This window comes from Macaca mulatta, chromosome 19, assembly GCF_049350105.2.
Source record: "Macaca mulatta isolate MMU2019108-1 chromosome 19, T2T-MMU8v2.0, whole genome shotgun sequence".
NCBI classification, from domain to species: Eukaryota; Metazoa; Chordata; class Mammalia; order Primates; family Cercopithecidae; genus Macaca; species Macaca mulatta.
In genome coordinates, this window is record NC_133424.1 from 70,336,554 (window position 1) to 70,352,950 (window position 16,397).

Here is a 16,397-nt window from a genome sequence, read left to right on the forward strand (position 1 = left end):
TAACAATTTTCTTAAACTGTGTTACAACACTACCTGTTCTTCCAGCTTTGTCCTAACACACACCGCGCGGGGCAGGAATTGTATGTTGTGGAAATAAAGACCTAGGCCGTCCAGATGAGCACACGCAGAGGTTGACTCAGAGCCAGGTATAGTAGGGAGCCAGCCATGGTCCCTTGTGTTCTGTAGAGAGGGTCAAAGGCAGGTAGGGAGTGAGAAGACGTGCATTTATAAGGGAGGGTTCTGAGTGGAGAACCCTATTGGCTTGGCGGGGAGCAATAAAAGGGTATACTGGCAGTCATCTAAGTCCTGACCTGTGCTTGTTGCGAGGTTGTGGGTCAGTGCTGTGTTAGCTATATTTGGTTTGGCTGTGGTGTTTTTATTCATTCCCTTGGTGCCTCTATACCTATCTTCATCTACGAATAGCTCCAGTAGATTCATCCAGTGAAAGTATTTGTGGTTCCTTGCTGTGGCTTTGCTAGTTCATGCTGAGCTACTTCCTGGTAAAATTGTACTAACCATTTATACTCACAACAGCAAGGGTGAAATTGCAGGTTTGTTCTTGTCGTTGCCACTAAACACTACAAATATCAGAAGTAAGTCATAATCTGTAGTTATTTATGCTTTTATATTTGTTTTTAAGGCTTCATTTGTTAGGGACAATGTCAGGCTTGGTAACCAAGGCTGGAGTGCAGTGGTGCAATCATAGATAACTGTAAAATCAAATTCTTGGGCCCAAGCAGCCCTCCTGCCTCGGGCTCCCAAGTAGCTAAGACCACAGGTGTATGCCATCACACCCGACTAATTTAAACTTTTTTAGAGACAGGGTCTTACTATGTTACCCAGGCTGGTCTCAAGCTCCTGGCGTGAAGCGAATCTCCTACCTCGGCCTCCCAAAGTGCAGGGATCATAGGTGTGAGCCACTCTGCTGGCCAGATTATTTAGAATTAGCATTTTGGAGGGGAGTTTTAGTGGGCTTTCTTGTTTCCTGTTGTTTTGTGCTGCCTCCTCAGCATTTCAGGACTGTCCTGGAGTTCAGTTTAGCAGTGTGCTCTTGTGGACTCTGTGCCAGGACCCAGAGCCCCTACCTTTCCCAGATATCCTCGTTCTTGTCCCCAGTGGAGGTTGGAGAAGGTTATTTTTCCTGTGACTGTGGATACATGTACAGTGTCACAGATCCCTTCTCAACCCTCATTGCCTTTTGTTCTTTTCCCTATAACAGCTATATGGAGATATAATTCACACATTGTAAAGTTCATTCTTGTAAAGTGTACAGTTCAGTGTTTTTAAATATATTCACAAGGTTGTACAGTTTTCACTGCTATCTAATTCCAGAACATTTTCTTCACCCAAGAAAGAAACCCCATACCCATTAGCAGTCTCCCACCAATCCTCTCAATTTCTCCATTTCCTAACAATTACTAATCTACTTGTCTGTCTTTGGATTTGTATATTCTGGACATTTCATATTATATGTTGCCTTTTTTGTCTGGCTTATTTTACTTAGCATGATGTTTTCAAGGTTCACCTGTGTTGTGGCATATATTAGTAGTACTTCATTCCTTTTGATTGCCAATATTTCATTGTATGAATAGATCACAATTTGTTTATACATTCCTCAGTTGATAGACAATGGATTATTTGTACTTTTTGGCTATTATGGATAACACTTCAGTGAACATTCTTATAGAAGTTTTTGGGGGCATATGCTTTCAATTTTCTTAGCTATATATACTTGGGGGGAATCTCTGGGTCATGGATAACTATGTGTTTAACTTCTGAGGATTTGCTAACCTGTTTCGCAGAGCGGTACAGCATTTTATATTCCCACCAACAGTGTATGAGTATTCCAGTTTTTCCACATCCTCTCCTGTTACCATCATCTTTGGTAACAGCCATCCCAGTGGGTGTGAAGTATATTCCACTGTGGTTTTGACTTGTATTTTCCTAGTGAATAATGATGTTGAGCATCTTTTCATGTGCTTATTCTCATTTATCTTGCTCTGCTTTTGACTTACAGAGTATTCTGAGCTCCAGCTGGACCCTAAATTGGATCCTCTTCCTGCTGAGAGTCCCCTGATGAACATTGAGGTTGTTGAGGTCCTCACATTGAACCAGGAGGTGGCTGGTCCCCGGAATGCCCAGATCCAGGCCCTATATGCTGAAGATGGAAGCCTGAGCCCAGATGCCCCCAGTGAGGAGGTCCAACAGCAGGGCAAGCATCCAGGTGACCCTGAGGCCGCTCGCCAGAGGTTCCGGCAGTTCCGTTATAAGGACATGACAGGTCCCCGGGAGGCCCTGGACCAGCTCCGACAGCTGTGTCACCAGTGGCTGCAGCCTGAGGCACGCTCCAAGGAGCAGATCCTGGAGCTGCTGGTGCTAGAGCAGTTCCTAGGTGCACTGCCTGTGAAGCTACGGACATGGGTGGAATCGCAGCACCCAGAGAACTGCCAAGAGGTGGTGGCCCTGGTAGAGGGTGTGACCTGGATATCTGAGGAGGAAGGTAAGTGGAAGGGTGGGTAGAGGGACAGCTTAATGAGGGTGTCTCGGAGGACCCTGTAGGGGAGATAAGAACTCCAGGCTTCCTGGGAAGGTCGTGGGAAGGATTGTGCCCACTCCATACAGACTGAGGACATCCACGTTCCCCACGTGTTCCTGAGTCAGAGCCACTGAAACCCCTGCATTCTTTAGCCCTTCGTGGGCTTCTGATGGATGCACACAGATGAAGTGCTTCATTTTCATCCCTCTGGCATCCCTGCTGCACCATAAACCCTATAGCACTTGATAAGATAGATGGGACTACTGAGCTCACGGAGCCTGCAGTAGCAGGAGAGACAGGGATTTGACAGATGAGAATGCATAGAAAAATGCTGGGGCTGCGAGGAGCTCGAGGTGATGGTAAGGTTCATGAAGGTCTGCAGCTGACACCTGGTGTGGAGTGGAACTTGGCCAGGGTAAAGAAAGGGGGTAGGAAAGATGTGCCATGTAGAGGGAAGCACTGCCTGTAAGGACCAAGATGGAAGGGATCACAGTAAATGCAAAACTCAGAAAAATCGGGTATGTCTGTGATGGAAGCGAGCAGAGGGTGGAGCTGGCACAGCCAGTGGGGACTTTAGTCCTAAAGCAAAGCAAAATGTTCTTCTAAAACAGTAGGGTTCGATCCCTGCGTTCCAGAAACTGGTGGCACCACTGGATTTGACCTTTAGAGATCCACCAGGCTAGCCGGGCGCGGTGGCTCACGCCTGTAATCCCAGCACTTTGGGAGGCCGAGGCGGGCGGATCACAAGGTCAGGAGATCGAGACCACGGTGAAACCCCGTCTCTACTAAAAATACAAAAAATTAGCCGGGCGCGGTTGTGGGCGCCTGTAGTCCCAGCTACTCGGGAGGCTGAGGCAGGAGAATGGCGTGAACCCGGGAGGCGGAGCTTGCAGTGAGCCGAGATCGCGCCACTGCACTCCAGCCTGGGCGACAGAGCGAGACTCCGTCTCAACAAAAAAAAAAAAAAAAAAAAAGAGATCCACCAGGCTGCATGGGTTGTGGATGGTGGACAGAGGATGGGAGTGAGGCTGGACACACAGGCTACCCGCAGCTATTGCCATGCCCTTTGATGGGTGGTGTCTCGGATAGGAACAATGGTGATGGCCGACTGGGGAGAGAGTACACGTGTGGAGTGTGTATTTGGAAGTAAGACTCCAAGACTCGGTTTCTTCATCAGGCTGAGTTTCACAGAGTGTGCGTGCTTCTGCATTGCTCACCTCCATTTTCCACATTCACAGGTGCCCAGAAGAGGTTTCTGATGTGAGCAAATGACTGACTGGTTGATGTTTATGATTGCGGGGAAGGGGAAGGTATCCTGCAGGGGGATGGTGGGATTCTAAGAGGCCAGGGCATCCTGGAGATGCAGGTATCCGAGGCAGCAGGGCAGGCACTTGCATGAGTTGTGTCAGATGCACCAAGTCTGGGGTGCTGTACTTGGCAGAATAATTGCCCCAAAGGTGTCCATGTCCTGCCTCCTGGACCCTGTGAATAAGTTGCCTCACATGACAAAGGGAACTTTGCAGAAACAATTAACTTAAGGATCTTGAGAGGGAGAGATGCACTGGATTATTTGAGTGGATCTAACATAACCACAGGGGCCCTTAGGAGAGGGAGGTTGGAGGGTCAGAGGAGATGTAATGATAGAAGCAGCTGATAGAGGAAGAAGCCATAAGCCAAGTGTTTGGGGCGGCCTCTAGAAGCTGGAAAAGGCAAGGAATGGATTCTCCCTTGGAGCCTCCAAAAGGAACACAGCCATGCTAACACCTTCATTTTAGCCCAGTGAGGCACAAACCAGACTTATCTCCAGAACCATAAGGTAATACATTTGCATTAATCTGAGCCGCTGGCATTGTGACAATTCACTATAGCAGCAGTAGGAAACTAGTTAGTTAGGTGCCAAGGAGACAGTTGTAGGGTTAATGAGGTGAAAGTCAGTGAATTCACCCTTTGTTTAACCTCAGGGGTGAATGAAATAAATTAGTGCCACAGAAGACAGTGGGAAGAGGCTTTCCAGAGAACCCTGAGAATCTCACATTATGTGATCAGTGTGTTAGCTGGGACTCTTGGATGTGACTGCTGCAAAGCCTTGCACAGAATGGCTCATGGGAGAAGGAGAATTTATTGAAAAAGTTCCATGGTGCTCGAGCATCAGGCAGGGCTGGACCCAGGAGCTCCAGTAGTGTCCTCCAGACTTGTTCTGTGTCTCATTCTTACCTCTTCTGCTCTCCACTGGCTTCACTCATGGGCAGGCTGTCTGCCTGCATGGGATTTCTCTTTCCCAAATGTTCCAGCTAAAGCCTTGTTGGCTCCAATCATCTGGCCATAGGCTGTGTTCATCCCAGATCTAATCACTGTGGCCAAGAGAAAGGGATGGCCCAGTGGGCCAGCCTAAGTCATCTTGTTGCCCACCTTGATGGTGGGGGTGGATTAGCATTGTGGAAACCTGTGGACCATGTGGGGTCATGTGAGGAAGGTTGGAATGAAGGAGCCGTGGTTAGAGGCGTCCTCGGCCTGGGTGGAGCTGTTGTTTCCTTAGGTGGAGGAGCCTTGGTGACGTTCACTTCAAGATGGCTGCATGTTGTGGGTCCGGGGACAGTCTCACCTTCCACGAGGTGGGAGGAGAGAAGGAGGAAGGAAGAGGTGCCTGAATAGGCGCGGTGGAGGGCTTGGAGGCCGGAAACAGGGGCTTTGACTCTAAGGAGGAGGTGTCAGTCAGCTGCCTCACAGGAGGGGCTGGAGCCCTCAGCCGCCCTCGGAAACGGAAGGAGTGGTCTCAGCAGTGAGGACACTGGTGCCCTGTGACCCTTGGAGGATGAGCCATCCTGGGCCCATCCAGGTGCAGGCACTCAGGCACGTGCTGTGAGGGGAGCTGAGCTGGTGAGAAGGGAGGATAGGAACAGAGGCTGTCATGGAGTCACAGTACGATGCAGGTGTGCGGTGGCCCCATGGGTTGCAAAGAGGCCACCCTTGCCCTGCCCAAGGGTCCCCACACCTGCTGACCTCCTCTGGTTGGTGTCTCCTCCCAGTACTTCCTGCAGGACAACCTGCCGAGGGCACCACCTGCTGCCTTGAGGTCACTGCCCAGCAGGAGGAGAAGCAGGAGGATGCAGCCATCTGCCCAGTGACAGTGCTCTCTGAGGTAAGCGGGGAGTGTCGCCCTTTTTTGGTCACAGCATCTCCTGTGAGGCAGGCCCACCCCTGAGGCATCCACTCTGCCCTGGGCTTTCCTAAGACCTCCCACAGGCTGGGGCATTCTGAGATTGTGAGCTCTTAGGTCTGTGCTGAAGCAATCTGAGTATGAAGAGCAGCCCTGCCCTCCAGCCACCATGGCGTCACTGGGGACAAGGCATGGTGACTCAGGAGTTGAGAAAGCAGGAGGCAAAAGGGAAGGAACTAAGTGTTTACAGAGACTTGAGAGGTGGAACTACCACAGGCAGGCACATCTGTATGCAGGTCAGAACAAGAGAGCCCTCATTCAGAAATGCATACTTAGGTATTTATCTTTGGTATCTGGGGTTTGCTTCAGAATAACCCAGAGCTGGGGTGTGGGTGAAAAAGATTGGTTCTGATGTGCTGACCACTAGGGTAGTGGTATGTATGTGTCATTGGTCAGAGCTGTTTGCACTGCAAGTGGCTCATACTGGCTCAAGCGTAGAAGTAAATTTATTGGCTCTCATGTTTTCTCTAGTAGGCTTCAGGCAAGGAAGGCTGCATCCAGGTGCTCCCAGGTGATGGGAAGAATCTCTGGCCAACCTGTTTCATGGCTCTGCTTTCTCCCCTTTCTTCTTCTCCCTTCTTCTTCCTTTTTCTTCCTCCTCCTCCTTCTTTTTTTTTTTTTTTTTGAGATGGAGTTTCACTCTTGTTGCCCAGCTTGGAGTGCAACGGCGCGATCTCAGCTCACTGCAACCTCTGCCTCCCAGATTCAAGTGATTCTCCTGTCTCAACCTCCTGAGTAGCTGGGATTACAGGCAGCCACCACTACACCTGGCTAATTTTTGGTATTTTTAATAGAGAGGGGGTTTCACCATGTTGGCCAGGCTGGTCTCGAACTCCTGACCTCAAGTGATTCACCTGCCTCGGCCTCCCAAAGTGCTGGGATTACAGGTGTCAGCCACTGTGCCTGGCCACTCCCCTTTCTTCTTAGGCAGATTCTGCCCCATGTAAGCAAAATGCCTCAGATCCTGGTAAAGCAGGGTTGGGGGAACCTCTTCTTCCTAAAGTCCTGGTCAATTCCCCAGAAAGGACCAGTCATGGCTGTGCCAAGGTGGCTGCCCTCCCCCAGGTCAGCCCTGTCGACAAAGGCAGGGGCTTGGTTGTCATTTCCACCAAGTGGGAAGACAGTATTAATAGATGGAGAACCCTCTGCAGTGGGAAGATTTCAGCACTGGGCAAGCTGGATAGAGCCGTTAGGATGGAGTTGTTTGCTTGTTGCACTTGGAGCTCTTTATGAAGCAAGGGCTCTGCCTCCCAGCCTGAGACCCAGACCCTGGTTTGGACCCAGTAGAACTCTTGTGGGCCCTGGGTTGGTGTCTCTGAGCAAATCCCCAAAGCAAGAGAGTCTCTAGCACAGTGAGGTCTGTCAGAACCTCCCAGCTGGCCTTTCTTCTGCCCTCATTGACAACCCTCTGACACTCTTGCTGAGCATAGACACACGTGTGATGTTACAGGAGCCAGTTACCTTCCAGGATGTGGCTGTGGACTTCAGCCGGGAAGAGTGGGGGCTTCTGGGTCCGACACAGAGGACTGAGTACCGCGATGTGATGCTGGAGACCTTTGGGCACCTGGTCTCTGTGGGTAAGGCTGTGCCCCCTCTTCACCCACCTCAGGGCTGGTAGGCCACAGGAGCCCCAAGTCAGGGGTGTTTACCTTCTCTGGACTCCACACTGGGCATTCCCTCAAGGGGCCCTTGCTCCGTCCAGGGTCTGTTAAGTAGAACTGTAGACTTACAGGGGTGGGGGCATTGGTTGGCCAGAAGCAGCCTTAGGTCCAGTGAAGGAGTGATTTGCTGTCTATCTCCTGAGGCAGTATAAGAGAACAGGAACTCGAAGAGCTCAGAGGATACTCCCTACCCTTTCTGTCCCTTGTTCACCAAGGTCAGTACTCCCCTCCCTGCTGCTTCATTGCTTTTCAGTCTCTCTCCAGGTTGCATGACTCTACTTGGAAAAAAAAATCCTGACTTTTGAACTTAATTATGCATTTCATGCTCTCAGACCCATCCCAGCACATCTCCCTGTTGTATCCACATCTTTTGTTTATTTTTTCAGGGTGGGAGACTACATTGGAAAATAAAGAGTTAGCTCCAAATTCTGACATTCCTCAGGAAGAACCAGCCCCCAGCCTGAAAGTGCAAGAATCCTCAAGGGATTGTACCTTGTCCTCTACATTAGAAGATACCTTGCAGGGTGGAGTCCAGGAAGTCCAAGAAACAGTGTTGAAGCAGGTGGAGTCTGCTAAGGAAAAAGACCTTCCTCAGAAGAAGCACTTTGACAACCATGAGTCCCAGGCAAACAGTGGTACTCTTGACACAAACCAAGTTTCGCTCCAGAAAATTGACAGCGTTGAGGCCCAGGTAAACAATGGTGCTCTTAACACAAACCAAGTTTTGCTCCAGAAAATTCCTCCTAGAAAACAATTGCGCAAATGTGACTCACAAGTTAAAAGCATGAAACATAATTCACGTGTAAAAATTCATCAGAAGAGCTATGAAAGGCAAAAGGCCAAGGAAGGCAATGGTTGCAGGAAAACCTTCAGTCGGAGTGCTAAACAGATTACATTTATAAGAATTCACAAGGGGAGCCAAGTTTGCCGATGCAGTGAATGTGGTAAAATATTCCGGAACCCAAGATACTTTTCTGTGCATAAGAAAATTCATACAGGAGAGAGGCCCTATGTGTGTCAAGCCTGTGGGAAAGGATTTGTTCAGAGCTCTTCCCTTACACAGCATCAGAGAGTTCATTCTGGAGAGAGACCATTTGAATGTCATGAGTGTGGGAGGACCTTCAATGATCGCTCAGCCATCTCCCAGCACCTGAGGACTCACACTGGAGCTAAGCCCTACAAGTGTCAGGACTGTGGAAAAGCCTTCCGCCAGAGCTCCCACCTCATCAGACATCAGAGGACTCACACCGGAGAGCGCCCATATGCATGCAACAAATGTGGAAAGGCCTTCACCCAGAGCTCACACCTTATCGGGCACCAGAGAACCCACAATAGGACAAAGCGAAAGAAGAAACAGCCTACCTCATAGATCTCAATCCAGTTGAAGAAACTTTGTCTTTTCAGCTTGACCCTACAATATAACGTGCACAGGCCTGCTTGTGAATCAGAACTGAATGTGAAAGGGAAGCATTGAGTGAGGACATTCCCAAAACCAAAGGACAACTGAGGAGACTGCCCAGCACATAATGAATAAATAAAATGAGTGAAGAGTTATTAACATTTGTTGGAAAAAAGATTTCCCATTCACTTGATATTGTTTGTTCACTCATTTAGTCATTAAAAGTGAGATTAATAAAATCTGAAATGTTATATAATAACTTTTAAAAAGCCAGGTAATTAATAATCTGCACTGATATTATATCCACAGTACCACAGTATTTATGTATATGAATTAAGGATTAAAAGATAGTGTGGATAAATAAACTATTGATCTATTTCTGTGTAGAACCTGTGTATTTCCTTCCTACTTAAATATCTCTGTAGTAATGATTAATATTTAAGGAACATTAAAACACAAGGAGGGAGATTATCAGATAGTTCTAGAAGATTCTGTGCAAGGCTGCAGCACCTTGGGCACAAGATACTATGTGAGTTGGGATGACTAGATATTTCTATTCCTTAGGGGGTTGTCATGACATGGTTAGGTGGAGGTAAGGAAAACAAACCCAAAGGGCTGGAAACCCCAGGCAAGTGTGGGGCTTCCCGGGAATATTCATGTTTCTTTTGGTTTTTTGACACAGAATCTCGCTCTGTCACCCAGGCTAGAGTGCAGAGGTAGAATCATAGCTTACTGTAGCCTCAAACACCTGGGCTCAAAGGATCCTCCTGGCTCAGCCTTTCAAGCAGCTGGGACTACAGGCATGCATCACCATGCCTAGCTTCATTTGGTTTGTGTTTCCATTTTTCCTGAGAGACTATCACAAGGAAGGCAACTGCTCTGGCCAGGAGCCCATCACTTAAGCAAAAAGACACTGGCAGTACTAGAGCATGTATTTGCCCACAGTTCACATTCTTTCTCTAGGTCACATAGCCCATAGTATATGACCTGCTCCATTCCTTGTTCTAGGCTCCACCTTTGCTCTTGAGTTCTGTGTAACATTTAAAAACATTAAACTCTGGACCAAAAATACTTAGGTTCATCTCATGGCTGGCACCTGGGCTTGAGGTGGCTCTAAGGCTGAGTTCAGTTGTGTTGGGTTCTCTCATCCGAAGAGCCAGGGTTCCAACAGAATTAGGCAGAAACAGCATGGCTTTTTCTGACCCAGCCTAGGTCACATGGTGTCACCCTAGGACAGTCTATCCTTTACAAGCCAGTCACTAAGGCCAGCCAGATTCAGTGGGAAGGGGGTTAAACTCCATCTCTTGAAGGGAGAGTAGCAAGGTTAGGAAAGGCAGGAGAGTGTAGTGGCCAACTCTGGATAAGAAGGTCTACAAGTATGCCAGCATTTACCTTTAAATACTGTGTATCCCCACCTGTACTTGCAAGACAGGAAGAGGAAGGCAGGGAGAGGGACTGCACGTGTGGGAGCTGACACACTAGACACAAGTATTAGATGTGGTTTAAATCCTCACTCTGCTGCTCACTGGGTCTGTGATTGTCGGAAAGAGGATTAATGCCTGGAGGGTCCACCTTCCATATATCCAGTACACCAGTGGAAAGGTACATGACGGCCCGGGCGCTGTGGCTCAAGCCTGTAATCCCACCACCTTGGGAGGCCGAGGAGGGCGGATCACGAGGTCAGGTGATCAAGACCATCCTGGCTAATAGAGTGAACCCCCGTCTCTACTAAATAAAAAAAAATTAGCCAGGCATGGTGGCGGGCGCCTATAGTCCCAGTTACTCGGGAGGCTGAGGCAGGAGAATGGCGTGAACCCGGGAGGCGGAAGTTGCAGTGAGCGGAGATCACGCCACTGCACTCCAGCCTGGGCGACAGAGCGAGACTCCGTGTCAGAACAAAAAAAAAAAAAAAAAAGATTCTTATTAGGCGGTGCTCCAAAGACATTCTCCGGTTTCTAATTGTGATGATGAAGCATGGTTACATTGGTAAATCTGACATCACTGATGATCACAGAACTGGGGAAATTGTTGTGAACCTCACAGGCAGGTTAAACAAGTGTGGAATGATCAGCCCCAGATTTGATGTACTCAAAGTTCTAGAAAAACGGAAGAATAATCTGCTCTCATCCCGCCAATTTGGTTTCATTGTACTGACTTCAGCCGGCATCATGGACCACGAAGCATCAAGACAAAAATACACAAGAGGGAAAATCCTGGGATTCTTTTTCTAGGGGTGTAATGCTTACAAATAAAATGCCTCAGTGGACTACAGTGCATCCAAAAACATAAACAAAATCACTGACATTTGCACCACACAAAAGTTATCCTCCAATAGTGTGATCTTTCTTTCTTAGGGTGTAAAACCACACTTGGGGTTGTGGTATTTGATGCTGTGCGAAATGATTTTGCCTTTCCCTCATAGCTCGCGATTCCCTGTCACTGCTGTGAGAATGTGCGGGGCTATTCAGCATGGCCAGCATGGGTCTGAGCGAGGAGGGTCCATCCTAGTTGCACAGGCTACGGAGTGGCTCCCCGGGTGCTTTCCAAGGCCAGGTCTCCGCCTCGAAGTGCGTCAAAGATTGCAGGCCCGGGGGAGGCTGACCAGGGCCCGAGGGAGGACGACAAGCGAGGGGGACGTTGGCGGAGGGGTTGTTGGCGGGGGGGTTAATGGCGGAGTCGCGACCCAGCCGAGCCCACAGCTCTAGGAGGCTGGTTCTGCCTCTCTCCCGAAGCGTCGCCCCGCTAAGCTTCAAGCACCAGTGCACACAACCGCCGACTTTCCAGAGCCCACAGTCGGCTTCACGCTGGAGGCCGGAAAGACAAGTCCCCAGAGCCCGCGTGCGCGGCCCGCCCGAACTGACCTACCCAATCACCGCACCGCTTCACGCTGGAGGCCGGAAACGACAAGTCCCCAAAGCCCGCGGGCGCGGCCTGCCCGACCTGACCTACCAAATCACCTCACCGCTTCACGCTAGAGGCCGGAAACGACAAGTCCCCAAAGCCCGCGCGCTCGGCCCTTCCGAACTGACCTACCCAATCACCGCACCGCTTCACGCTGGAGGCCAGAAACGACAAGTCCCCAAAGCCCGCGCGCTCGGCCCCCCCCCGAACTGACCTACCCAATCACCGCACCGCTTCACGCTGGAGGCCGGAAACGACAAGTCCCCAAAGCCCGCGCGCTGTGCCCGCCCGAACTGACCTACCCAATCACCGCACCGCTTAATGCTGGAGGCCGGAAACGACAAGTCCCCAAAGCCCGCGCGCTCTGCCCGCCCGAACTGACCTACCCAATCACCGCACCGCTTCACGCTGGAGGCGGGAAACGACAAGTCCCCAAAGCCCGCGCGCTCTGCCCGCCCGAACTGACCTACCCAATCACCGCACCGCTTCACGCTGGAGGCCGGAAACGACAAGTCCCCAAAGCCCACGCGCTCGGCCCGCCCGAACTGACCTACCTAATCATCGCACCAGTTCACGCTGGAGGCCAGAAACCACAAGTCCCTAAAGCCCACGCGCGCGGCCCGCCCGAACTGACCTACCTAATCATCGCACCGCTACGACCTACCGGCGACACACGATGCCCAGTAAGAGTCATGCTTTGCTAAATAAGCAACCTGCCTCATCCAATCAGCGTCTCGCCTGCCCAGTTAGTTCCTTGTCTTGCCCAACCAGATTCTTGCCTCCCCCAAACTGCTTCTTGCGTGTGCCTGTGCCTGGCCCAATCAGCGGCTTGCGCCTCTTCGCGCCCCTCCCCAGCCTGGTGGAAACAGACTCAGGGCCATTTTGGCTACACCTGGGAGCAGGGCGCCCCGCGGCTGGCTGCGGCCCTGCGAAGATGAATGGCCCCGGATCTGTGGAGGCCCGCCTGCCCCCTGGGGACCCCGTCTTCCACCTGGAGGGTGGTGTCAGGTGCGTTTGAACCAGAGCAATTCCATCTTGAACAGGGGCTTGGTAAACTAAGGCTAAGACCGGTTGGGCTACATTCCCAGTAAGTTAAGGCATTCTTAGTCCCAGGATGAGATAGGAGGTCAGTACAAGATACAGGTCATACAAACCTTGCTGATAAAGCAGCTTGCAATAAAGAAGCCGCAAAACCCACCAAAACCAATATAGCGATGAGAGTGACCTCTGGTCGTCCTTACTGCTACCCTTCCACCGGCGCCATGACAGTTTACAAATGCCATGGCAACGTCAGGAAGTTACCCTATATGATCTCAAAAGGGGAGGCGTGAATTATCCACCCGTTGTTTAGCATATCATCAAGAAATAGCCATAAAAATGGGCAACCAGCAGTCCTCAGGGCTGCTCTGTCTATGGAGTAGCCATTCTTTATTCCTTTACTTTCCTAATAAACTTGCTTTCACTTTATGAACTGGACTTGAATTCTTTCTTGCCTAAGAGCCAGAAACCCTCTCTTGAAGTCTGGATCGGGACTCTCTTTCCAGTAACAGTGAGAGCCCAGACTGGAGCTGGGTGGTCGCAGGCTCCCAGGGGTTTGGGGCCCTAGGGAGGTTGGTCTGTGCAACCGCCAGGCCCGGCCGGGGTCTCCTCATCAGGCTCAGGCGCACAAGCGCTGTGCTGGCCTGCCCGTCAATCACAGGTGAGAAGCATCCGGTGCCCGCCTTGGGAGTGGCCCAGCACCTTCCCATCCTAGATGCCCGGCCTGGCCTGGCCATGGACTCTTGGTGAAGGGTCAGGCGGCGCATCACTCAGCTGTGGTAGTGGTGATGATAGCAGGGGTGCTGGGGGACTCCAGCTGTGTCCTGAGCAGAAACTTGAAAGAAATGTGAGTAGCTCTGCCGAGACCACACATCTCCAGGCACTCCCAGCAGGGGGAATATCGAGATGTTTACCACACCAGTTTGTGTTTTGCCATATCCAGGACCCTCAGTCTTATTTACTGACTAATAATTTTTATTATTTTTTATTTTTTTGAGAAGGAGTCTCGCTCTGTCGCCGAGGCTGGAGTACAGTGGCGCCATCTCGGCTCACTGCAAGCTCCGCCTCCCGGGTTTACGCCATTCTCCTGCCTCAGCCTCCCGAGTAGCTGGGACTACAGGCGCCCGCCACCTCGCCCGGCTAGTTTTTTGTATTTTTTAGTAGAGACGGGGTTTCACCGTGTTAGCCAGGATGGTCTCGATCTCCTGACCTCGTGATCCGCCCGTCTCGGCCTCCCAAAGTGCTGGGATTACAGGCTTGAGCCACCGCGCCCGGCCATTTTTTGTATTTTTAGTAGAGACGGGGTTTCACCGTGTTAGCCGGGATGGTCTTGATCTCCTGATCTCGTGATCCACCCACCTAGGCCTCCCAAAGTGCTGGGATTACAGGCGTGAGCCACCGCACCCGGCCTGCTGAATAATTTTTTTAAATCTATGGGTTAAAATTCAAAATTTATAAACTGATTTAAAAGGGGTCATTCGGGTCGGGTGCTGTGGGTCAGGCCTGTAATCACAGCACTTTGGGAGGCCTAGACGGGTGAATCGCTTGAGTCCAGGAGTTCCAGACCAGCCTGGGCAACATAGCAAGACCGCATATCTGGGAAAAAAGAAAGAAAAAAAGCTGGGCATGGTGGCACACACCTGTAGTCCCAGCTACTTGGGAGGATCGCTTGAACCTAGGAGTTGGATGCTGCAGTAAGCTATGGTTGCACCTCTGCACTCCAGCCTGACCAGCAGAGGGAGACCTTGTCTCAAAAAAAGGGGGTGGGGGTGGGGCCTTTTGGTTATTTATTTGCCAAAATAAACGTGAGTTAAATACAGTTGGTTAAAGGCCCAGCGCAGTGGCTCACACCTGTAATCCTAAAACTCTGGGAGGCCGAGGTGGGCAGATCATGAGATCAGGAAATCGAGAACATCCTGGCTAACACGGTGAAACCACGCCTCTACTAAAAATAAAAAAAATTAGCGGGGCGTGGTGGCGGGCGCCTGTAGTCCCAGCTACTCGGGAGGCTGAGGCAGGAGAATGGCATGAACCCGGGAGGCGGAGCTTGCAGTGATCGAAGATGGGAGGTGGGTGGATCCGTTGAGGTCAGGAGTTCGAGAACAACCTGGGCAACCTGGAGAAATCCCTTCTCTACCAAATATACAAACATTAGCCAGGCATTCCTGTAGTCCCAGCTACCCAGAATCCTGAGGCAGGAAAATCCCTTGAATACAGGAGGCAGAGGTTGCACTGATCTGAGATCACGCCACTGCACTCCAGACTGGACAAGGAGTGAGACTCCATCTCAAAATCATCATCATCATCATCATCATCACCATCATCATCTACAAGGGAAAATGGCAAAAGTTAAGGCAATTTTGAACAGGAAGAACAACGTAGGGCATGTCTTACCAAAATGAAAGTGTGTATTGTTAAGCTGAAGTAATTAAAACTGTGACCCTGGAGCAGAGACAGATCAATGCAACAAAGCTATGTAGAGATGGCATTTGTGGCATATGATAAAGCAGCCATTTTCAAGTTATCCAGAAAAGAGGGAATGTTCAGAAAATGTGTTGGGAGAGTATATAGTTGTGGGGAAGAAAATTAAGTCAGACCTCCATAATATCACACAGAAAGTTCAATTTCAGAGGGATGAAAGAGCAAACATAGGGTGGGACACAGTGGCTCATGCCTGTAGGCCAAGGCGCGGGTGGATTACCTGAGGTCAGGAGTTGGAGATAAGCCTGGCCAACATGGCAAAACCCCATCTCTACTAAAAATACAAAGATTAACCAAGTGTGGTGGCGGGCGCCTGTAATCACAGCTACTCAGTGGACTGAGACAGGAGAATTGCTTGAACCTGGGAGGCAGGGGTTGCAGTGAGCCAAGATCGTGCCACTGCACTCCAGCCTAGGTGATGGAGCAACACTCTGTCTAAAAAAAAAAAAAAAAAAAAAAAAAGGGCCAGGCGCGGTGGCTCACGCCTGTAACCCCAGCACTCTGGGAGGCAAGGCGGACGGATCACCTGAAATGAAGAGTTTGAGACCAGCCTGGCCAACATGGTGAAACCCCATCTCTATTAAAAGTACAAAAATTAGCTGGGCGTGGTGGTGGGTGCCTGTAATCCCAGCTACTCAGGTAGCTGAGGCAGAAGAATTGCTTGAACCCGGGAGGTGGAGGTTGCAGTGAGCCCAGACGGAGCCACTGCACTCCAGCCTGGGCGACAAGAGTGAGACTCTGTCTCAAAAAAAAAAAAAAAAAAAAATCAAACTCAACAATTTATCAAAAGGATGACAGTATATTCAAACTCAGTTTGCTTCAGGAATGCAAGAATGCTTCAGGCTGGGCGCGGTGGCTCACGCCTGTAATCCCAGCACTTTGGGAGGCGGAGGCGGGCGGGTCACGAGGTCAGGAGATGGAGACCATCCTGGCTAACACGGTGAAACCCTGTCTCTACTGAAAATACAAAAAATTAGCCAGGCACAGTGGTGGGCGCATGTAGTCCCAGCAGCTCAGGAGGCTGAGGCAGGAGAATGGCATGAATCCGGGAGGTGGAGCATGCAGTGAGCCCAGATGGCGCCACTGCACTCCAGCCTGGGCCACATAGCGAGACTCTGTCTCAAAAAAAAAAAAAAGAAAAGAAAATGATTTAAAAGATCAAAA

General features: G+C 50.3%; 1 protein-coding gene and 1 long non-coding RNA gene across 11 annotated transcripts in view; one reads left to right on the forward strand and one right to left on the reverse strand.

Moving 5' to 3' along the window:
* Positions 1-9,199, forward strand: part of ZNF274 (zinc finger protein 274) — a 32,554-nt gene extending 23,355 nt beyond the window's left edge. For 8 of the 10 annotated variants that reach the window (XM_028839194.2, XM_077980157.1, XM_028839197.2 and 5 more), the window contains 4 exons: positions 2,018-2,500; positions 5,563-5,675; positions 7,204-7,330; positions 7,801-9,199. In XM_028839194.2, the coding sequence (XP_028695027.2) occupies positions 2,018-2,500; positions 5,563-5,675; positions 7,204-7,330; positions 7,801-8,783 (1,706 nt within the window). In that variant the 3' untranslated portion in view covers positions 8,784-9,199. The remainder of the gene's footprint in view (positions 1-2,017; positions 2,501-5,562; positions 5,676-7,203; positions 7,331-7,800) is intronic. The other 2 variants (XM_028839196.2, XM_077980160.1) reach the window with 1 other exon arrangement.
* Positions 9,200-10,691: 1,492 nt separating this feature from the next.
* On the reverse strand, positions 10,692-13,185 carry LOC144337143 (uncharacterized). Its single transcript, XR_013409816.1, has 2 exons — positions 11,868-13,185; positions 10,692-11,784 (listed from the first exon to the last, which is right to left on the reverse strand). It is a non-coding gene; the product is annotated as an uncharacterized LOC144337143 (long non-coding RNA).
* Between the last annotated feature and the right edge of the window lie 3,212 nt (positions 13,186-16,397).